Source organism: Lagenorhynchus albirostris, chromosome 13 (assembly GCF_949774975.1).
Source record: "Lagenorhynchus albirostris chromosome 13, mLagAlb1.1, whole genome shotgun sequence".
NCBI lineage: Eukaryota > Metazoa > Chordata > Mammalia > Artiodactyla > Delphinidae > Lagenorhynchus > Lagenorhynchus albirostris.
In genome coordinates, this window is record NC_083107.1 from 11,261,752 (window position 1) to 11,286,022 (window position 24,271).

Sequence of the window (24,271 nt, forward strand, 5' to 3'; positions counted from 1 at the left end):
CGTGCTGGACGTCGAGACAGCCCAGAGCCAGGGCCCCTTTCTCCTCCCCACCTCCGGCTGCCCCTCCCCTTTATGGTCCCCACCTCCCTCCCCTCTCTTCAGCCCCCGCGCTCCCATCCCGGTCTGCCCAGGCTCGACCCGAGGCCCGCCTCTGCCCGCCTCTCCCCGCCCCTCCGGTCCAGCCCCGTCCCTTCCTCTCCCTCCGCGGCTCTCCTCTCCCGGCCTCCTTCCCGCCCCCTCCCCTCCCCGACTGGCTGGGTCCGCTCGGACTTGGCCCGCGTCCCGCCCCCTCCAGCCCTCGGCGCCACCCTCAGCGGCTCGGCTCAGCCACTTCGGCGCTGGCTCCCGGGGCCGCCGGGAGTGGGCTGCTTCGCGGGCGCGCTTGGCCGGCGACGCGGCAGGTTCTGGACGTCTATCTGTCCGTCGGTCCGCAGAGAATATCCAGTTCCGCGGCCCCGGGATGGGGCGGGCCCTGCTGCCGCTCCTGCCGTGGCTCTTCCTCCCCACGCTGTGGAGGGGAGGTGAGTGCAAGGGGCCGGGGGCCGGGCGCGGGGGGCCGGGAGCTCGCCGACTCGGGCGCACCCAGCAGCTGGCAAGTTTGCAGACACCTCCCCCCGCCCCAGCGGTGCCGGGTGCTCCCACCGACGCACTGTCCCGGCACCCAGGCTGGGTCGAGGGCGCGCGTCCCGGTGGAGCCGGGGAGGGGTGGGCGCCGAGGGCTCCCCTTAACCTCCAAGAGGGAAACAGAGCTCGGCCGGGCGCGCTGCAAGTCCTGAAATTTTCGGCAGAGGGGAATGCGCCGAAAACTTTTCCCTGGACATGGTTGCGTGGTTGGACCCAGGCTCTGGCGGGAGTTGTGGGAGCCGCAGACCCCATCATCCCCCGAGGGGCCGGAGACCAGCAGGCTGCGGGAGTTGGGGTCGCAATCCCGGTGCTAAGATCCCCCAAGGCCCAGAGTGCGACCGGGAGGGACTGTGGTCCGGCTGCTCCCCCCGGGCCCTCATGGGCAACATTAGCAGGGACACCCTGGGAGCGTGGGGACCCCGGAAAAATGGGAAGCATTCTTTTCACCCCTGTTACTGCTGAACCGAATCTAACGTGCTTGGTCAGCGTCTAGGTTTATCTCGACTCTGCCAGGCATTCCAGTATAAATACTCTTACCCATCCAGTACTGGATGGGTAAGTGGTGGCAAGGGAGGGCAGGTCCCATTCTGCATCAGCAGCTTGTTTGGAGGGTAAGTGATTAACGGGTTAGAAGTTTAATCGCTGATGCATTGCTTAAGGAAGCTGGAAGAAATTTAACCAGGCTTTATACTGAATGAACACATCTCAGGCATTTTCCCTAAACTAAAAGGTTTAGCTTTCACCTATTATAGTCAAAGATGTTTTTTAAGAATACCTGGGAAGTTCAATTTATAGTTAAACAATTTACTTCAGATTTTTTCCCCGTGAAGTTTTCATTGGAAAGCTCAGTTGCTCAAATAAGAAATTCTTAAGCAGTGCACACATTAAATTACATAGACAATTTATAATTTGGGGCAACATAGCAATTTGAAGCAAACATCCGAAACATAAACCAAGCAAAGAATTAAAGCAATTCTGTTCTTTACCCCCAGCCCTCCACTAAACCCTCAAAAATTCCTCAGCATTACTGCCAGATCCTTTTTCATAATCTGCTGCAAATCTGTTATATTTTGCTACTAGGGAAGGCTGGCCATTAATGGTAATCTTGGACATAGTGAATGTGGTGAAAATTATGGGAAAAGTAATAGAAACAGTAGTTTTGGTGGAAGACATTTTTTAAATGGGCTGTTTTTCTAATTTTTTTAAAAAGCTGTAATAAAGAAACTTTTGTAGCCAATAATCAGTTGAGGCAGATAATCATAAAAGGTCTGTTAAAATCCACCCAGCGGGAAGAACGAAAAGTTTCTCCAGTGTTTCTTTCCCTACCTTTTGCTTTTCATCTCGAATTTATCTGTGAGATGTCTGGCAGTGTTACATTTTACTTTGTGAAAAGCTGGAAGAATGGGCTTCTCACTGGCCAGATTAGGGCAGAAGTAAGAGTGCTGTAGGAAGAGATTAAAAATGGTTATTGGACCCCTCATCTAGGTTTACGATTTTCATATCGCATGTTGTGGTTTCAAGTGGTTTGCTCACCAGGCAGGAGAGGGGAGAGAGAGACAGGGTGTGAATGTGTGTTTAGACTCTACACTGTAGAGGAATGGATAATTACAATTTACGCATCACTTTCACCCTGGAATCCTCCCTACCGCTCACCCCCACCCCATACACACAAACACCCTCCCACAAAGACAAACACACACAGAACTGAAACTGCTGAACCAGGGGTGTTTCTGGGCTCACCAGTCTTTCCTTTCTGTTCCGTCTCTGATGGGGGTGCCAGTGAGCAACAAATCAAGCAAAGGGTAGCTCTAGAGGGCCCAGGAGAAGCTAGAGGACAAGAAATACAGAGGTGGATAGAAGCGAAGGCATTGCAAGGACCTAGCCGTTGCCCCGAAACTCAGCCCTTAGAACTAATTGGGCTTTTAAAACTCTTCAGTGTTAGCATTTCTCTCCCAAACTGAAGCTGTCACCACGTTACAATATATTGTCAACATTTTCCCAGAAAGGACTTTAAGATGTCTAGTTGCTTATGGGCTTTGTATCAATGGACTCAAATGCTTTGTGGAAGTAAGCAGGGCACGTTTCAAAACTAAGTAATTTTTCAAAACTTATTCTGATCCACTTCCTTAAAGTTAGGGTTAGGGTTAGGGTTTTTCAAATTGAGAATAATTATTTTTTGTCTTATTTTTAGAAATAATTTCCAGGTTATTCTAGGAGCAGGGCCAGTGGGTTGCCAATCAGAGCTGGTTACGAACAGGTTGCATCTTTAGGTGCCGGTGAATTGGGAACATGCCGCCAAGGTAGGGAGGCTGAGGCCGGACCTTGGTTTAAATGGGTTCCCCGGCCTGGAAATGAACATATGCAGACCCTCCGCTTCCCACATAATGGCCAGAATGAGACTTTGAAGATGAATCGGGCTGGGTTGTCCCCTTGTCTGACGTCCTCCAGTGGCCTCCCTTCTTTAACGAGAGTTGGCAAGGACTCAGGGGCCTCCCTCTCCCTTTTTGACTCATTTCCAGTTACTCCCCCCTTGTGGCTGGAGCGGCACGTCTCTCTGGCGCTTTTGCTGTGGATGTCCCCTTTGGCTGGAATCTTTTCCCCAGGATCTCTGCACACTGGCTGTTTCTAGCCGTTTGGGTCTCAGCTCAGATGTTCTCCCGGAGAGGCCTTCCCTCACTGCCACTGCTGCCAAAGTTATGCAGACACACTCCGTGAAATAACAGTACTGCCACCTGATGGGTTCCTCTTCACCTTCAGAGCGTGATACTCATTTCAGGTGCTCAGCATCTGCAGATGGTATCAAAGACCCAGGCCTCTGCAGGTCTCACCGTGTGTTCCTCCCGCTTCTCTCTTCCTACTGGCTTTTCCAGAAACAGGTGCTGCAGCTCCCATGACCTTGTGCTTGGGGCTTAGTTGCTAGAAAACAATCTTTCGTTTCACCGTGATGCCAAAGTGATCTCCTTACTAGAAATGTTAGGGTAGATTTTTGGACTATATTAAGGCCAATAGAGCAAGGTTAACGTATTTTATAGTCTCTTAACGATCCCAACTTTAAAAATAAGTCAAAAGCCAATTTTTCATGTTAAAGACACAGTTTTAACAGCTCCTTGCCCAGGGCGAATTGCCCAATTCCCAGGTCATTGGGGTCCCGAGTGCCTTGACTCTGGCCTGTTGTTACTAGTTTAATCTTAAACCAAAGCACATGGCTCTGCTTGGGATGCATCTCAGCAGGAAGTTAAACATTATAAAACCTGAAAAAAGCGGGTTCAGTCTGTGTGCTCCTAGGGCTTGGAATGAAAATTAGCAGGGGCTGCAGCTCAGGGGCTGAGTGGCCAGTGGGCTGGGCTTCCTGTCCTGCCTAGCTGGCCTCTGGGGAGCCCTGGGGCAGTGACTAACTCTCAGGACCTCAGTTTCCTCACTGGTCCTGTGGGACTCTTTGTTATTTATGGAAGGATGAATGAGCCGGTGTCACATGGTAAATGCTTCAAAACCGTTAGCCATTATTACCCATGCTTCCTCTCCCTTCTCAACTCAAATTTTGCGGTAATTGTTTTTCTTAAACAAAAGGTATTGGGGGAAAAGTTTCTTCTTTTCTCACTGAAATATGTCCTAGATTGCAACTTGAAATACGAGGGCGGACCTATGGGCCATCCTCCACTGTTCAGAGCGCTCTGGTGGAGGGGCTGTGGGTGTCCATCCCAGAACGCTGAAGTCCTTGCTCTGTGGGACTGTTTTCTATTAGTTCTGCTAGCCAAACCCACGCTTGTCGCCTCAGATGAGGCAGGGCCTGTCCTGACCACTCCCCTCTTCACCCCCCCATCACCCTCACTTGTTGAATTCAGGGTTAACTCAGTCCAGGAATCGCTTCCTGTCATGTGCCTCTCAGGAAGGTATAAAAATGAAGTCCAATTCCTGCTCAGCTTTTCCCACATCACTCTACTCTAAAGTGGGTGCGGTTTTGTTTTGGTTTCATAACTTTTGGGGGGGTTGTTTGAGTGTAAACATCCAGATAATTCCTTTCTTTTTTTCCAGCTAAAACTAGGTTTGCCAAATGCAGTCTTCTGGCTGCAATGGCTAGAGAATGAGGCTTTGTTTCTTAGATGACGTTCTGTGTCTGAGTGGGTGTGTGCAGGTAGTCTTGTAGCAGATAGACTGGACAGGGAGGCCCAGGTGCACTCCTGGCTTCCAGATGCTTCCTGCTTGGTGGCAGGTGTAAGCGAGCCCCCCCTGGGAAAGGCCCAGACTCCTCTGCATCCTACACTCTGGGCATTTGCTAACCCCTGACCCAGAGGTAACTTGTTCCCTATCTTGTTCCAGCCCTGCTGCCTCCAGCTAAAATGCTGAAAATGCAGCGTGGCAGGAGGATCCTGTATGCAGCACGTCGCAAGAATACCGAGCGTACCTACCAACCCAGCACTTTCTCTTCCCTGAGACTTTTTTTTCTTTGTCTGAAGTGTGGCTATTGAACCGTATGGAAGATTTTTAACCACAGTGAGAGCCCAGGTCTTCCCCAATTTTGTGAGGCCTGGAAGCCTGGCCCCTCCAGCACCTGCAGCAGCTGGGCAGCCCTCCCTTCTTGGTTGCCTTGCCATTCCCACTCTGTCTGGGCCTCTGTCAGCCAGCAGGATCCAGTAGGCCTGGCCTAGCTACCACATCCAGGTCACCTTCTTAGGTCCTGGTGTTTTCAAGTGAAGGAAAGATAGTATGTCTTCAAGTTTGTTGAGAAACCTGCACTCCATTCTAAACCATTTTATTTCATCCTTTTGTCCATTTCATCCGCTGTTAATGCCTCTTTCACTTAACGATAAAATGGATTTTCCACGAGTCTTGGGGGTGGCAGGGGTGGCGGAAGGAGCAGAGCAGAGGGGAGAGGGAGAAAAAGAGAGAGAGGAGACATACGTTGACTTTATGTTTGGCCCAATATCATACATGAGAAGTTTTACACCAAAAGCTAAGCATGTTTGAGAGACTTACGCTTGGAGAAAAACCATTGCATTTCATAAGAGCAATGCATAGATATTTGTGGCACCACATTTTGTGCTTGTATGTTTCTCCTTGTCCGCAGTCATTAACGGTGTCTTCCGGATTTTTCCCAGTCGATCCCTTCAAAGGTGTTGTCTAGCTTCTGGGGAGCCAGCCAAGGGCCCAGCGGGATCTGATCATCATGGGGTTAGAGCTCTGCCCCAGCTCACTCAGGGAGGGGGCCCATCCTCACAATTTAGGTCTCAGGCTGCCGCTCGACAGTCAGGCAAACACTGCTTGACAGATCCCTTTTCTTTGTAGTCTGCTTTTTGGGGCACGGGGTGGGGTTGGGTGCTCTAGCTACTACAGGCATTCAGGGCCAGTAGACGCCTTAGAATGTACCTGAGCTCTGGTCCTGCCTCTCCTTGGACATACAAAGGAAAGCCTTGTTTATTTTGGAGACGAGATTGTTTTACCACTGTAAGCCGTGGGGCTTTTTAAAGCTACTAATAGAAGACCGATTTCATTATCGTTTTAGAAAATGATCTTTTTACCAGTAAGGACAGGCTGTCTTCGTGGAGGATATTAGAACATAGACTCAAACTTGCTGAAAGTACTCTTCTGTCCCTGCGCTACTTAGTGAATGCACAGCGAAGTGATGAATATTCATGGGCTGCCAAGGGTGGCCTGTCTTTGGAGGCCCGTTTTCCACTCGCTGCAGCTCAGGGCAGGCTGCCTCCGCGCAGGAAGTGAAAGCAGCCTGTAAGCCTTTGTCCAATTCTGACACACGATTCGAAGCTTTGTGGATGGAAACAATGTCCTTTGAAAGTTTGGGGACCAAGAAAAAGAGAAGCTCTTCGATTTAGCATGAGATCTCAAGCATTAGGTTAAAAAAAAAATAACCACTTTGAGAGTCTGAAGATGTAAGTCCTCATCCCAGTTTCAACGTGCAGGGGCAGCTGGGGTGCGATGCTTCGCCTTTCTGAAATTCCACATCTCCGTTGATTAAATGGCGTGGGGGGCGGGTTGCAGATAGGTGCTTCTGGGGCCCCTGGTGGGTAGAAAATGGATTGTATCTGAAGGAGACAAGAGGGCTGGGATGTTTTCTCATCGTGAGGTTCAGACATGGTGCCTTCCATGAGTGTGATGCCACCAGACCCCAGCCCCGCGCCTGACGCTGGCAAAAGGAGTGCAGGCATCAGCCCAGAAGTGGGGCTAGAGGCAGCGTGGGGTATTTCTTAAAAATGAGTCATGCCAGCGGCTTCTTCACTGTGGGAAGTTGCCCTTCCCCGCTGCCTGGGCTGTGTCCCCATGAAGGACCCCCTCCAGCTCTATCTGGGGCAATAGAATAGTCTGGAAACACGGAGGTGTATTTCTGAGGATACTGGACCTGCCCAAACAAATGACAATATGTTAGGTCACAAATTAAGTCTCAATACATTTAGAAGGATTTAAATCATACAAAGTGTGTTTTCTGGGGCTTCTCTGGTGGCGCAGTGGTTGACAGTCCGCCTGCCGATGCAGGGGACACGGGTTCGCGCCCCGGTCCGGGAAGATCCCACATGCCGCAGAGCGGCTGGGCCCGTGAGCCATGGCCGCTGAGCCTGCACGTCCGGAGCCTGTGCTCCGCAATGGGAGAGGCCACAGCAGTGAGAGGCCCGCGTACCGCAAGGGAAAAAAAAAAAAAATGTGTGTTTTCTGAACACGTGGAATGAAGTTAAAAATTAACAATGGAAGAAATTTAAGAAATCACAAAAGTAGAAATTGAACAACACTACTAAATAACGAATGGGTCAAAGAAGAAATCACAAAGAAAGTTAGAACATATTCTGAGATGAATGAAAATGAAAACACAGCAACACTTATGGACTTATGGGATGCATCTAATGCATTGCTAAGAGGGAAATTTATAGCTGTAAACACTGATATTGGAAAAGAAGATAGCTCTCAAATCAATAACCTAAACTTCCACCATAAGAAACTAGAAAAAGAAGAATAAACTAAACCCAAAGCAAGCAGAAGGAAGTAAATAATAAAAACTAGAGAGGAAATAAGTGAGATATCACTTTATACACATTAGGATGGGAATAACAACAATAACAACAAAAGGCCAGTAACAGAGGTTGGCAAGGATTTGGAGAAATTGGGACGTTCATACACTGTCGCTGGGAAGGTAAAAGGGAGCGGCCTCTTTGGAAACAGGGTGGCAGTTTCTTCAAAGGTTAAACATGAAGTTACTCTATGGCCCAGCAATTCTCCTCTTAGGTGGATATCCAAGACAAATAAAAAATGTGTATTCTCACATACAAACAACAACAAAAAAGTCTAATTATTCAATATTATGATATAATTTTATATTTAGAAATTTAAAACTCTTTTATTAAAAACATTGTAGAATGTTAAGCTCCAAAGTATTTTGGCTGCAAGAACCAGGAGAAAGTCAACTAGGAAGTATTTTCAAAATACAGAAGCCCAGGTCCCACCCAGGACCTATGGACTCCATCTTTGGGGTGTGACCCTGTCCTGCGTGGGTCCAGGCCGTTGTGTGCCACATCTCTTGTTACACTCCATGGATCCAGTGTGTCTGATTCTTGAGGAGGGGTGCAGAGCCTCACACCACCCCCTGGACTCCTCCCCCCAGGGCATGTATCAGAACCTGGCCGCTGAGGGTAAGAATAAAATAGTTATGTTTATCCAGGGAAGGCAGCAAGTCTGGGACTAGGGTGAGAGCTGTGAGGCTGGATGATTCCTCAAGCCAAGTGCTCTTATTGAGACAGGAAGGGGGCAGGGCACACAACCTTTAAAAGAATGACATAGCCCTGGAGGACATGACATAAACTGGTTAGAACCAGCTAGGTCCAAGATGGCAGACGAGTCGACTTCCACTAGACTTTGAGCCTCATTTATACACTCATGGTAATACATCAGCCAAATGACACACCCACAGGAGTCATGACAGTGCCCCGGTCAACCGTAAAATGTCAAAAAGTGGGCAGTGACCCAATTCCTGGAAATCCGCACCTTCCCCAAAATAGTTGCAATAATCCGCCCACTCATTAGCCTATGAAATTACCCACCCCTATGAAAACCAACAACCCCCAGACCCTGGCATCTCTTGCCTTCTGAGATGGCCCACGCTCTGTCTGTGGAGTGCGTTTCTCCCTGAATAAACCTTCTTTCACTTTACTATCGCTCACTCTTGAATTCTTTCCTGCGTGAAGCCAAGAACCCACACTTGGCGGCCCATCCCAGGGACTCGCCCGAGACCTGGGACGAGACCATCCTCTTGTGCCCCACTCTTTTTCCTGCAACATTATGATTTTGGGACCTACGGGTGGAAAAAAGATTCAAGGAGGGTTCCCATCATTCTTGTCAGGTGGGCCAGCTAGTAAACCGAAAGGCCTATCTTTCTCTTTTTACCATCACATTTCTTTTTCTTACCTACTCTTTTATTTACATACTCAAATCTTGTGATGAAATATTTAGGATACACAGAAGAATATACAGGAATAAAACTCACCTCTGTGCTCACCACTCAGCATCAGAAATCAGACATGAGCGGTACAGTTGAAGCCCCCCACTGCTCCCCTCTCTAGTCTCATCCCTTTGCTCCCCTCCTCCTGGAGAAAAGCACTACCCCCTCCCCGCCATCGGTGTTTTAATTCCCACTCATCTCTCTCTCCTTTGATCACGCATCATTATATTGGTAACACTGTCGTGTTACCATGTCCTTGGGGTTTACATTTGTTGGCACGTTACAGAAAACCTCGCTTCAGCGGCTCCACCAAAGGGGACATCAACTGGGAGTCCTACCATTCATTTCAGTTTTGACACTAACTACCTAGGGTGAGCAGAGGCTCCACAGGTTAAAGGCTCAATCCCGTAAGACTGCCTCCCCGCCAACACCCACTTCAGACACCAGCTCAGATGGAGTGTCCAGGCTGCCCACACTTCTGCCCAGCTGACTATAAATTCAGAATTCCCATGGCCTCCTCTCCCCCTCAGGTTTGATACTTCGCTGGACTGATTCACAGCACTCAGTAAAGCGCTATACTTAGGATTACTGTTTCATTATAAATGATACAACTCAGGAACAGCCAAATGGAAGAGACATATAGGGCAAGGTATGTGGGAAGGGGCTCGGGCCTTCCATGCCCCCTCTGGTGTACCGCCCTCCCAGCTCATCACCAACTCAGAAGCTCCTCAGACCCTGTTGTTTAAGCCCTTTATGTGGGATTTTATGACACAAGCATGATTGTTTAAGTCATTGGCCATCGGTGATTAAACTCAGTTTCCACTGTCAGAGACGTATTTGACCCCGAAGGCATCTGGGATGAGCCACTTTTCTGTCACCATATTTTGCAATTCATCCTCATTAAACTTAGTAAATCCCCGCTTCTTGGGGATGTGGATTTTCTGGAGGCCGGGGAACTTGAACTTGGCCCTGCCGAGGGCCTCAGTCACGTGCTCCTTGTTCTGCCACTTGATGTGGATGGACATTATGACCTGGCCAGTGTGGCCACTGGCCACTGTGCCCTGGGGCTTTCCAAAGGCACCGTGCATACCTGTCTGGAGCCTAGATTGGGGTTAGCATGCCAGACATGAATGTCCACTGCAGAGGGCTGTCTCCAGGGTCCCTTAGAGCAACCCATACAGGCAACAGGCTGCGTGTACTTCCGAGGAGGCTGCTGTTTGCATCCACTGCACACTGGGCTCCCATGGGGAAGAGAGCATGGTGGGCTTCGTTGGCTGCAAACATAGTATTTAATTATTATACTTTTGATGTCTTCAGAGTCTATAGTGATACTCCCTGTTTCATTCCTGATATTAGTAATTTTTTTTTTTTTTTTGTGGTATGCAGGCCTTTCACTGTTGTGGCCTCTCCCGTTGCGGAGCACAGGCTCCGGATGCCCAGGCTTAGCAGCCATGGCCCACGGGCCCAGCCGCTCTGCGGCATGTGGGATCTTCCCGGACCGGGGCACGAACCCGTGTCCCTTGCATCAGCAGGCGGACTCTCAACCACTGCGCCAACCAGGGAAGCCCTGATATTAGTAATTTTTGTCTTCTTTTTTTCTTTGTCAGTCTTGCTAGAGATTTATCAATTTTATTGATCTTTTCAAACAACCAGCTCTTTGTTTCATTGATTTTCTCTATTGCTTTTCTTTTTTCAATTCATCTCCTATATTTTCTTCCTTCTGCTTGTTTTGGGTTTGCTTTGCTCTTCTTTCTCCATGTTATGAGATTAAACTAGTAAATAAAATTTCCCCTCAAAACTGTGTCAACTGTGTCCCACATATTTTGATACATTGTAATTTCATTTTCATTCAGTTCAATGTATTTTTAAAAAAATCTCCCTGAGACTTCCCCTTTGATCCATAGATTATTTAGACATTCAGTTTGCAAGTATTTGGAAAATTTCTTTTTACCTTCTGTTATTAATTTATAATAATTTCCATTGTAATCAGAGAGTATAAACTGTATGATTTTAGTTCTTTTAAATTCGTTGAGATTTGCTTTATGGCTCAAGATAATGGTTTTTCTTGGTTTATATCCCATCGTCATTGGGAAAGAATGTGTATTCTGCTGTTGTTGGGTGGAATGTTCTATAAATGTAGTCTAGACTCTTTTCATTGGCAATCTCATCAAGTTCTTCTTTATCCTTGCTTATTTTGTGCCCAGTCCTTTGATCGATTGTTGAAAGAGAGATGTTGGAAGTCTCCAATTATAATTGTTGATTTGTTTATGTCTCCTTTCAGTTCTATTGGTTTTTGCTTCACATATTTTGAAGCTCTTTGCTGTAGTGCATACTCATTTAAGACTCCTATGTCTTCTTGGTAGATTGACTCTTATCCTTACATAATGTGTCTTACTGTCTCTGATAATTTTCTTTGTTTCGAAATCTACTTTATCTGATGTTAATGTAGGCATCCTGCTTTTCTTTTGGTTAATGGTTGCATGATATGTCTTTTTTCTATCTTTTTGTTCAACTTGCCTATATCATTATATTTGGAGTGAATTTTTTATAACTGGCAGATAGTTGGGTCATGTTTTTTAATCTACTCTGCCATTATCTGTCTTTTAATGGAAATATTTATGTCATTTACATTTAATGTAATTTGTGGTCTATTAGGTGTTGATGTTTTACCAGTTCAAGTGAATTATAGAATCCCTACCTTCTTCTAAGTCCCTTTACCTCCCCCATTTAAAGCATAATTATCTTAAATATTTCCTCTTCATATATAAAACCACATCAGACAGTGTTACAGTTTTTCTTCAACCATCAGATGTAGTTTAGAAAAATCAAGAGGAGGAAGAAATTCTATTGTATTGACCAGTATTCTTGCTTTCTGTGTTTTTTCCTCCCTCCTGATGATTCAGGTTTTCTTTTTTTATTGTTTCTTTTCTGTTTAGAGAATTTCCTTTAGCTATTCTTTTAGAGTAGGTCTGCTGATGACAAATTCTCTTAGTTTTCCTTAATATGAGAATATTTTGATTTCCCCTTCATTCCAGAAGAATTCTGAGTTGACATTCCTTTTCTCTCATCACTTAGGAAAATGGCCACTTCCTTCTATCCTCCATGGTTTTTAATGAGAAATTCACTGTCATATGAATTGGTTTTCCCCTCTAGGTAAGGTGTCATCTCTCTCTCTCAGTGCTTTCAAAATGTTTTCTTTGTCTTTAGTATTCAGAATTTTGATTATAATGTACCTTGCTGTGGATATTTTGGGGGGTTATCTTATTTTGGGTTCATTCAGATGTTTAATTTTGTAGGTTTATATCTTTTGTCATATTTGGGGAGTTTTCAGCCATTATTTCTTCAAGCGCTTTTTCAGCCTTGCCATCTTTGTCTTCTCCTTCCAGGACTCTGATGATACAAATGTTAGCTCTTCAGTAATATAGTCCTACAGGTTGCAGAGGCTCTGTTCAGTTTTTTCTGTTGTTCAGATTGGATAATTTTCTATTGCTGTATCTTCTGGTTCACTGATTCTTTCCTCTGCCCCTTCATTCTGCTGTTGAGCACATCCACTGAGTTTTTCATTTTGGTTATTGTATTTTTTAGTTCAAAAATTCCCATTTGTTTCTCTTCTCAATCTTCTCTTTCTTTACTGAGACTTTGCATTTATTTGCTAAGGCTTCCTATTTTATTCATGTGTTTCATATTCATAATTGCTCATTGAAGTATTTTTATGATTCCTTCTTTAAAAGCTTTTTCAGATAATTCCCTGTCATCTTGGTGTTTGTATTTCGTTCAGTTTCAGACAGAATTTTTTAATTGAAACCTAGACATTTGGGGTACTGTGAGACTGACTCTTATTTGTCTTTTGTTTTACTTGGTTTTCTCTGAAACGCTCTGGTAGGGGGCCTCACTGCCTGGTGGGGGTAGAATTCCAGGTTCCCCACTCAGCCTCCATTGACATCTAAGTATGGGCTGGTCCTCGTCCTCATTACTGCTGGTCAGGGGTGGGGTGGGAGTTCTGGCTGAGGGAGGGGTAGGAGTGCTTGCTTACTTTCCAACTGTTCCCCACCTGACCTCCACCAACGCTAGGGAGTAGTGAAAGCCCTGAATCTCTACTAGGCTTCCTCTCATACCACCCTGCTGGGGACGAGGAGGGATGCCTTGTTAATGCCATGTGGGAATAAAAGTCGAGGCTCCCCACGTGGGCTTTACTAACACCAACCAGTAGGGATGAAAGTGCCTGTTCCCTCCTTGACCCACTCTGATACCACCCAGTGGATCATTTGAAGCACCTCTTCACAGCCTGGGAAGGGTCCAAGTCTAGGCTCCCCACTTGATCTTTTCTGGCCTGGGTGGGGATGGGGCCGTGGTTTTTCCTGGGCTGTTTGCCTGGAGGAGAGCAGTTTACTGTTTAAAAGCCTTCTGTCTTGCTGAGGTGCCCTTTCCTAGTCCTTTGACTAGAGATAGCAGGCTTTTGTTGTTGTGTTTTGTCTTTGCCTGTTAGCATTTCCAAATCTGGGACACAAAGGACAAAAGGAGACCCAGGGAATTCGTCACCATGTTGTTCCTGGGTCCTGAGGTCCCTAGTCGGTTTACCATCTGTCCACTCTTCAGGGTTTTAAAAAATGTTCGTTTTATATATCAATATAATGCCCGGTGTTTTTAGGTGTACTTAGTGGAGGAAATAGGGGAAAGTCCATCTATTCTGTTTTTGGAGGGAATTCTGTGCCCTCTGTCACTTAAGAAAGACTTGGACAAACTGTGCTTGCTAAGGTGTTTGGTCTTTAGCGACGGTCACGTTTTAGAAGGAACTATTTTTTCCTGAAAAGAAAGACTAAAATTAATAGGATTTCAGGTATTGGTGGGCTGGAGGATGTGTGTCAGGGGTGGCAGGACAGAGGAGTTAAACTTGGGGACAGAGCGTCTCTCCTGGGTCTTGTGAAAACCATAGCTGGTTCTTGCGGAGAAGCAGCCCCAGATGACCCGGGGACCAGCGGGGCGGCTGCTTCACAACCCTGGCCAGAAAGTGTCCCCTCAGCCTTTCTGTGACACTTGGCATGCTGCCAAAGGGGAAAGAGAAGGAAAGCCACCCTTGGTTGGGTAAACATATATTCCTGTTTCACTGCAAGAGGCTGAAGGATCTAAGTCAGCGTAATCGGTTCCATATGTTGGCCTTTGATAGTCCAGACATGACTAGTTGCACCTTTGAAACCAGGCAGATCAGATGTTTCATGTTATGAAAGCCGTAACTGGCATGGATCGTGTGCGTGCGCAGTGTTCCGTGCGCAGTGTTCTGCTCTGATCTCTGAGAGGAGGAGGTGTTACCTGTCTTCCTTCACAGATGAGGAGACTGAATCTCAGAAGGACAAGGGACTGGCGCCTGGCCTCTGAGTGGCAGAGCTGGGACTGAACTCAGGCACCAGAGTTCTTGTTCTTCCCACGCTCCCAAGCCACATGGACTCTAAGCATCAGGTCTAAACCCTCAGGAGCGCCCCCCCACCACAAGATGATTTGGGCCACCGGATGGATCCATTCCCTAATTCTCTAGGAATTAGATCTGACCCTAATTCCTCTAGAATCACTAGAGGAGGTTTTTTAAAATCCCGAGATGCCTAAGCTGCACTGCTGGCCAGTTAATTCAAGCTCTGGGTGAAACCTAGGCATCAGAGCTTTAAAAGCTTCCCTAGAGATCCTGATGTTCTGCTGGTTTTGAAAGCACGGTGGAGAGTTAGAAAATGATGGGAAAGAGTCAGTCAGTCGCAGTCTGCTGGGGAAGCTTCTTTTGCAAAGCACTTCTATCAAGAAACAGTCAAATGGGGCTTCCCTGGTGGCGCAGTGGTTGAGAGTCCGCCTGCCGATGCAGGGGACGCGGGTTCGTGCCCCGGTCCGGAAAGATCCCCTATGCCGCGGAGCGGCTGGGCCCGTGAGCCATGACTGCTGAGCCTGTGCGTCTGGAGCCTGTGCTCCGCGATGGGAGAGGCCACAACCGTGAGAGGCCCGCATACCGCCAAAAAAAAAAAGAAACAGTCAAATGCTCAAGTCAGAAAGTGGGGTGCAGGCTGAAGGGGGTTATGGGGGGCTGCCTAAAGCCCTTTGAGTTCCTTGGAGCTTCTACTGCTAAAGTGTGTGCACAAGGCCAAGCAAGGGGGAGAGGCACCTGTGGGGCTCCAGTCTTTTTTTGGGGGGGCCAAGCAAGGGGGAGAGGCACCTGTGGGGCTCCAGTCTTTTTTTGGGGGGCCAAGCAAGGGGGAGAGGCACCTGTGGGGCTCCAGTCTTTTTTTTGGGAGCCAATGCATTCGGGGGCCAGGGGGAGTGAGGAGTCACCCTGATAATCATGCGTTTGGCTCAGAGGCCCGAGCCGCCGCACATCCTCCAGGTGAGGGCACAGAGAGGTTGGCTAGCTTGCTTGGTGTGTTGGGGTCCCTGTTTGCCCCTCTACACCCCTTCCTCATCCTGCTCTAGGCCCCAGGAGGCCAGCCTAGGGGGAGGGTGACAGTGAACTCCCTGGGCACCGGCTCCAGCTGGTTTGTGCTAAAGGATACTAAGTTGCATTTACTTAACTAAGTATAACCCACATAGGCATTGTTTATCTGAAATCCAAGTGTAAGTGGGGCATCCCATTTTTTATCTGGCAACCCGGTGCCCGCCCACCGGAGCCTGTGTAGAAAATCTGACTCACCAACACCATGTTTTATACCAACCCCACTTTTTACCCGGTGCGGGCATCTCAGTGGTTCACTGTCACCTCTGCTTTCTTCTGCTGAGGCTGTGACCCCTCCAGACACATGCAACCCACCAATTACTCCCCCTTGTTTCCGGTAAAGCCCCTGCCGGGGCCCCTTCCCTCAGGTCAGCTCTCGGTTTCTGCCTGCACTTTTCCTGCACTAGGTGCATTTATCCCGTGAATGGCCCTTCTTTTTTTTTTTTTTTTTTTGCGGTACGCGGGCCTCTCACTGTTGTGGCCTCTCCCGTTGCGGAGCACAGGCTCCGGACGCGCAGGCTCAGCGGCCATGGCTCACGGGCCAGCCGCTCCACGGCATGTGGGATCTTCCCGGACCGGGGCACGAACCCGTGTCCCCTGCGTCGGCAGGCGGACTCTCAACCACTGCGCCACCAGGGAAGCCCCCTTCTTTTTAATTCTCTCCAAGTGGCGGAGTGCTGTGCACTCAAGTTAATTTTTACCATTTACGATTTGGGGACAATCAGGTCAGGTGATTTCAGGTTGAAGGTTTTTTTTTAAATGTCCTCTCATTCAGTGTTGCTACGCTTTATCAACTGAGAATCCTTTGCGTTTGCATAAAGTGAAATGATTCTAAGTAGACAGTTTCTGCTTGTTCTGGGTTTGGCCTCAGCCATCTTCGGGGGTGAGAGGAGGAGTTTTTAACCAAGTGACAGTGAAGCGCCCACGGACACGATTCAAACATCGGCCTGGGGGGCACACATGGAATGGGGGGGGCTCTGGTCCACAGAACAGCCCTTTCTCCTGGGCGGGGGGGCGACACAGGGTGTGACAAGGGAGAGGGACGGGGAGTGGACACAAACAGGATTCCAGATGCCAAAAAGCCTTTACTATAAACTACAAACCCGCCCCAGAATGGGTCCTTTCTCCTCCCAACCGCTGGGGCCTGCTTGATAGCAGATCCCACCGTGGGCAGCGAGGCCGAGGAACCCTTAGCGCCTGGGCCAAATCCTCCTTCTGCTCCGCGGCGGGGAGCAAAGAACCCCTAGGAGTTCAAGGATAAGTCCTCCCTCGTGCAGCTGCCTCTGGGTCTCCGGATTTTGAGGCTGAACTTCAGAGAGCTCGGCTCATGTCCCCACCTGTTGTGTTGTCTAAGGAGTAGGGAGAACCCGGTGTGGCTCCCACTGGCTGGCACTGCAACCCTGCTGTTATTTGACCCATGCGGCCCAGGTGCTTCTGGTCCTTTCCCAGGTCTTCGGGGTAGTAAAGCGGGCTGATGGCGCGTAACACCAGCCGTGCACTCTCCCTCCCGCGCAGCTGCCGTCCTGCCCAACCCTCCTCTTGCAGCTTAGAGGGACTCCAGGGTCAGGGAGGCGGCGTGAGGTTGCCACTCCACCTAATACCCCGGGACCTGCAATTTCAGCAGCCGCTGCTTCCTTTATCCACCTTGGGCTGTGATCCTGAAGCTTCAATAAAAATCTAAAGGAGGGCTTCCCTGGTGGCGCAGTGGTTGAGAGTCCGCCTGCCAATGCAGGGGACACGGGTTCGTGCCCCGGTCCGGGAAGATCCCACGTGCCGCAGAGCAGCTGGGCCCGTGAGCCATGGCCGCTGGGCCTGCGCGTCCGGAGCCTGTGCTCCGCAACGGGAGAGGCCACAACAGTGAGAGGCCCGTGTACTGCAAAAAAAAAAAAAAAAAAAATCTAAAGGAGCTCATGCTGGGAAAGAGTGGTGAAGACCAGCCCTGGAGAGATTCCTTAGAGCTCTCTTTAATGGTTGCATCGATGCCCACCTAACAGAAAGGACTGGGGGCGGGGGGGTCGCAGTTCTGCTGGTGAAAAGTGCTTTCTTTTGCAAAGCACTTCGACCAAGAAGAAGTCAAATGCTCGAGTCAAAAAGTGGGGTGCAGGCTGAGGGGGGTTACTTCACAGACTTGAAGTATGCTTTTGCCTCTCATTCATGGGTGGCAATTATGTTGCTCCCGTGTTGCCATTCTCCATGCATTGTCTAAGACAGACCTTACCCATTAGTCCCAGCGCTCATTCCCACAAGGCCCAGAAATTCCCCCTTGGTGTGGTCAAAGGCCGGCTTCAGATGCAGGCCAGTCACAGCAGCAGCTGGTGTCTCTGGAGGCACTGATCATCTGATCGTCTCCCACCCCGCCGGGTACTCCTGTCCTTACAGGGGGTCAGAGCATGACAGAGCTTTCCTGAGGTCATGGGTCAGGCATCCAGGGACTGGGTGGGCCTTGGCTCTCCAACCACAGAGTTGCTGGCCAACACCCAAGCATCACTGCCCACCAACCCGTCTGCCATCATGCACGCTCCACAAGCACTCAGCAAATATTCATGGATTTGAGGGTGGGATGCACTACCCGATCACACAGAAAATAGCTTACTTTTAAAATTTTATTTTATTGAAATATAGTTGATTTACGATGTTGTATTAATTTCTGCTGTACAGCAAAGTGACTCAGTTATACACATATAAATACATTGTTCATATTCTTTTCCACTATGGTTTATCACAGGATACTGAATATAGTTCCCTGGGCTATACAGTAGGACCTTGTGGCTTATCCATTCTGTATATAATAGTTTGCGTCTGCTATTCCCAAACTCCCTCCCAATCCTTCCTCCCCCGCCTGCCCCGTGGCAACCACAGTCTGTTCTCTATGTCCTTGAGTCTGTTTCTGTTTCGTAGATATGTTCATTTGTGTCCTATTTTAGATTCCACATATAAGTGATATCATATATTTGTCTTTCTCTGACCTACTTCACTTAGTATGATAATCTCCAGGTCCATCCATGTTGCTGCAAATAGCATTATTTCATTCTTTTTTATGGCTGAGTAATATTCCATTGTATACATGTACCACATCCTCTTTACCCATTCATCGGTCGATGGACACTTGGGTTGCTTCCATGTCTTGGCTATTGTGAACAGTGCTGCTGTGAACGTAGGGGTGCGTGTATCTTTTTGAATTAGAGTTTTCTCCGGATATATGCCCAGGGGTGGGATCGTATGGCAGCTCCGTTTATAGTTCAGAAAATAGCTCCTTCCCTAGCATCCCCTCATTGACCAGTTTTGAGTCCGAGAGGCTGTGGTCCTCAGTATCTGCCCCACCGCAGCTGCAGGTGGTTTGGGGAGGAGATGCTGCTGCAGAGGCCTGGCTACAGACCCACCACAGTCCCACTCCCAGCCACAGCAGTGTCCCTGCCTGTGTCACACCCATTTGTTCTGTAGGTGTTTGCTGCATATCAGCTCCATGCCAGGCATCAGGCTGGGTTCAGAGGATACCGCCTCCAGCCCTCAAGGAAGCTGCAGGCAAATTTGTTCAGAAAAACAAGGCAAACCTCAAACAATGGACCATAGGTCTAATCACTTTATTCGTTGGCTGAAGAAACATTTGCTAATCATATCCCATGGGCCTGTCCCCGTGCTGAGCACTGGAGGAAGATGATGGTAACACAATCCTTGTCTTCATGAAGCTGGCCTTGGAATCTGGTCAAGGCCTGGGTGGTCATTGGAAACACAGGGGCACACAGCAGGGGCGCTCCACGACCAACTCCGGGACTGGATGGATGTGGCCCCCTGGGGTGGGCAGATGAACTGCTGGAACATGTGGACAAGCTACTCTTGGACCTGAGTGGGAGGCCATTTATCCAAGTTGTTCAGCTGCATTTGCTTGTGAGGCCAAACTTCCCACTTTAGCTGCTGTCCCGTCCACGTGAGAAAATAACCGTGAAAGAAGATGGGAGTGGGAAAGGGAAGGGGGAGATTTCTCGTGAATTCCAGCGGCAGCCTGCTTTTCCACGTGTGCCATGGAGAGAGGACCAAATTCTCATTAAGTCTCTGGCTGTGGGCTTTTAATACACCTCTGACCCTGGCTAAAAACATTGTCTCCACAATGGGGATCATCAAACAGGCCCACCACGTTTGCTCTTGTCATCTTGAAAATGAATTAACAAGAACACGTTAATAAAAAGTAAAAGTTTAAAAGATTTTTGGTCTGATCACATCCTCCTACTGTCACTACCTCGCCCCACCAACAAAGTAATTTTAAAGTCTTCCACTTCTGTGAGGAAAAACAGGGGGAGGGACATTATACAACTGAAGCAGTCAGAACACTGAAAAATGAGCAGCTTAAAATATAATTTCTTATCGATCGTTGCCCTGACTTTGGGGTCCAAAACCTTGGAATCGTTTTCATCTTGCCTTTTCCCACATTATCCGTATTCAGTCAAGGCCCCCATGTACAGCTGGCGAGGTTATGCACTGCACAGCACATACTGTAAAGCACTGTTTACACTGAAAACTCTGCGGGGCAACACCCCATCCCAGCCCCACTCCTTGCCAGAGCTGCGCAGTGAGAACCTCACCAAGCATGCGTGGTTGTCCAGCCCTCAGCGTCAACCCCTGTAGATCAGCAGTTCTCAAGTACTGGGCCGTGGCAGGTTTTACTGATACAAAGAGAAAGTAATAGAAGTAATAATCACTAACGTTTACTGAGCGCTTACTATGAGCCAAACATAGTAATGACTCCTTTATTCCTAACCGCAACCCTGTGGGACACCATTATTATTACATCCGCATTTTCCCTATGGGGGCCACACTATCCAAGCAATGGCCAGGATAAAGCTGCCAGGTGTCCACTCCTGAGAGCTGCCCTGTGTTACGCCCTTCCTAAACATTTGGTGTCAAACTGACGTATCTTTTTTTTTTTAATGTATATATATTTTAATTATTGAAGTATAGCTGATTTACAATGTTGTGTTAACTAATGCTGTACACCAGAATGATTCAGTTATACCTATATATACATTCCTTTTCATATTCTTTTCCATTATGGTTCATCACAAGATACTGAATATAGTTCCCTGTGCTACACAGTAGGACCTCGTTGGTTATCCATTCTGTATGTAGTGGTTTGCATCTGAAACTGACCTTTCTTTTTGACGTGATGGCAGTACTCGAGGATGCTGTTGGGATCAGCCCCTCTTCTCTTTCCTGCCTCCTTCCTGCTACGTCCTGGCCCCTCCTGTAGTTAGGGCTCCGATACCTTCCTGCCGTGTTTCCTACATCCTGGCCTCCTCCTTCCTCCCTCTCAGGCGATGTCCATACCCCGGTCAAGCACGGCTCTCATCTTCTCCCTCCACTGCTCAGAAACCTTCCAGGAATCCCTATTCCCTCCGCGGCGATTCAGGGCTCTCCACGTTCAGCCTCATTTCACTGTATCTCTCATTTTTCTCCTAGCACAGAAGCACCACCCTGCAGCTAAACTGGTGTTCCCAAACTATGAGGGCCTCTTCCTTTCACTCCAGTTTTCCACCACCTCTGCCCCTTGAAACCCTGTCAACCCTCCCCTACCCCTCCTTTAATTCATGCCCTTACCTATTCATTCAACAAACCTATTTTGAGCACCTCCGAGGAACTGACTACAGTGTGGGGGACTTTCAGTCAACCTGGCAGGGGAGAAAGAATTGAATGAGAAATTACAGATGTTACAAAGGGGAGGGTCCCAGCACCTGACCTGGGAGGTTTAACTAGACAGGGTGGCGGTGGGGAGATCAGGGAAAGCCTCCCACAAGCACACAGTTAGCTGTGTCCCCTCCCCGCTTTAACTCCTGGGACCCTCTGCTGCCTGTCTTCTGGGGCAAGTGCCTTTCCGTATCCCATTAGACAGTCACAGCAAATCTTAGACCTGGAGGTGCTGTTATATAAATATCTGTTGGCAATTCAATCATACTACCAGCTTCTGGCAAATGAAATTGTGGAGATCAGTTACCTTTTAAACCATCCATAGTGATTACGGGGTTTGACTGCTCCCCAGTTTCAGTGATGTCATCTGACTGGATGGCTTTGCCATTAGTTCGTTCAGTGAGCAGCTCATAGTAAACTAACGCTTATACCCCAAACTATAACCAGAGGTTATCTTGCACGGTTGGGATTACAAAACAGGTTTCCATTTTATACTTTCTGTGCTCCCATAAATATTTGAACTTTTTACAACAGATTTGTGTTACCTTTATAATTAGAAATGCTCAATTTTTTTTTAATATTTATTTATTTGGCTGCGTCAGCTCTCAGTTGCGGCGTGCGGGAACTTTCATCGTGGTGCGCGGGCTCTTCCCTGCAGCGTGCGGGACTTCTCTCTAGTTGTGGCAGGTGGACTCCAGAGTGTGCGGGCTCAGTAGTTGCAGCACGTGGGCTCCCTAGTTGTGGCTCACGGGCTCCAGAGTGCACAGGCTTAGTTGCCCCACCGCATGTGGGATCTTAGTTCCCCAACCGGGGGTTGAACCTGTGTCCCCTGCATTGGAAGGCAGAGTCTTAACCACTGGAGCACCAGGGAAGTCCCAGGAATGTTCAGTGTTTTTAAGGAAATTAAACAAACCAAAGGAAGCATCATTTGTTTCTCCCACTCTACTTTTTTGCCTTATATTTAACACACAAGAAAAAAAAAGTTATTTGGACAAAACCCCTGACTCCCCACCTCAAGAAATAGGAAAGACTGCAGGTAAGTTTGCCTCCAAGAGGCAGAGGTGAACCGTTAGTGCTTTGAAGCCTGTAGAAAAAGAGTGTTCTGAGGAGGGTCTACAGGCACAAGATAAGTAGCTAGAGCAGCCATTACTGCAGAGGGATCCCCAAATCAGACAAGATGGGGAGCATCCATTACTGCAGAAGGGACCCCCCAAATCAGAGAAGATGGGCTTCACCTCTTCCTACCATCCCCGTACATAAAGTTTGCCTGGCGTGGGGACGACAGGAGAGGCAGGGGCCCCTCTCTGCAGAATCACCCTGACCTCCACTCCTTGGAATAAATCATCACTCCCATCCCAGCACACTAATCTGTCTGGACGACTGAGCTCAAGGCCAGCCAGCAGCCGACCCACAAAGCCCTCCCCCAGAGCCTGCAGAGAACCCCTGCACTCCCAGAGCCCCTGAGACCTCAGCCTCAAGGACAAGCAATGAGCTCTCCCTCGTTTCTTATAGTGAAACCTCTTGTCCTCCAACCTGGCATTCACCCCGGACGCAGTTCCCAAATGCAGCAACTGGGAGAGTTGACCTGGTTGGGGAGAGAGAGCTGGATGGAGAGGACTCCCTGGCAGGAGCCCCGGCCCTCCATTCAGGGATAAGTGTGGTCCAGAGTGACCTGCAGGGAGGAAGCCAGAGGTATAAATTCTCAAATCCCCGCTTTTGCCCCCAAATCTGCTTGTACCGCCATTCACCCAATAAGTACTTAACTGAATCCTTATACTCAAAAAACTTTTTTAAGATTTTTTGTTTTTGATGTGGACCATTTCTCAAGTCTTTATTGAATTTGTTACAATATTGCTTCTGGTTTATGTTTTGGTTTTTTGGCCGCGAGGCATGTGGGATCTTAGTTTCCCGACCGGGAATCGAACCTGCAGCCCCTGCACTGGAAGGCGAAGTCTTAACCACTGGACCTCCAGGGAAGTCCCTATACTAAAAATTACTTGTTGTTTATCTGAAATTCAAGTTTAACTGGGTGTCTTTTGTTCTTGTTTGCTAAGTCTGCACCCCCTGCACACTCACACCCAGGAGCGCTGGAAGGTATGACGTCCTGAGCATGACAGGAGGCATGAGGTGCCTCTGTGTACCCCCGTCACTCACCCACAAGGTGCCAGCCTGTGTCTCTCCTCCCTGCCTGTCTCACCACCCGTGGTCAATGTATTTGAATAAATTACAACTAGTATAGAATGTACGTTCCAAAAATGCCATTAAAACTAAAAGTACGGGCTTCCCTGGTGGCGCAGTGGTTGAGAGTCCGCCTGCCAATGCAGCGGATACGGGTTCGTGCCCCGGTCCGGGAAGATCCCACATGCCGCGGAGCGGCTGGGCCCGTGAGCCATGGCCGCTGAGCCTGCGCGTCCAGAGCCTGTGCTCCGCAATGGGAGAGGGCACAACAGTGAGAGGCCCGCGTACCACAAAAAAAAAAAAAAAAAAAAAAACTAAAAGTACAACTGATGTGAGCCTATATTTTTAGAAATTCTTGTGGGTCAAATGAAATCAAAATATTTCCAGGTCTATTCCTGCAGGCAAGCATTTTGCTGGAAGCTCCAAGTCATTCTATAGCTGGTGACATAAGCACATGTTGATTTTTTTTCCCCCATGCTTAGGGTGGGTCATGCTGAGGCACAATAATTGTAAACTCGCCCCTTTATGACCAGTAGCAGCCTTTGCAAGACTGTTGACCAAGCATAGTCTTGTGACTGAGAAGACAGTAGGAAGGTGATCTCAGGCGCAATCACCTGCCTGCCATGCTGGTGAGATGGGTATGAGGGATTTGGAATGAGTCACGAATTTCAAAAACTGGTTGAGGGTCTTCCCTGGCGGCCCAGTGGTTAAGACTCCGTGCTTCCGATGCAAGGGGCGTGGGTTCGATCCCTGGTTGGGGAGCTAAGATTCCACATGCCACGCAGCGCGGTGGCCAAAAAAAAAAAAAAAAAAAATGGGTGAAGTGGTCAAAAGATACAAACTTCCAGTTATAAAATAGGTAAGTCCTGGCGATGCAATGGAGTTAATGCTGA

The 24,271-nt window shown here is 48.4% G+C and overlaps 1 protein-coding gene and 1 non-coding gene across 2 annotated transcripts in view; one reads left to right on the forward strand and one right to left on the reverse strand.

Annotated features, from left to right (window-relative positions):
- Positions 1-346: 346 nt before the first annotated feature.
- The window catches only part of MERTK (MER proto-oncogene, tyrosine kinase), a 113,849-nt gene continuing 89,924 nt past the window's right edge, over positions 347-24,271 (forward strand). The window contains exon 1 of the mRNA XM_060168986.1: positions 347-521. Within this exon, the coding sequence (XP_060024969.1) occupies positions 461-521 (61 nt within the window). The 5' untranslated portion in view covers positions 347-460. The remainder of the gene's footprint in view (positions 522-24,271) is intronic.
- Positions 10,207-10,341, reverse strand: LOC132532046 (small nucleolar RNA SNORA70). The gene has a single exon (XR_009544305.1). It is a non-coding gene; the product is annotated as a small nucleolar RNA SNORA70 (small nucleolar RNA).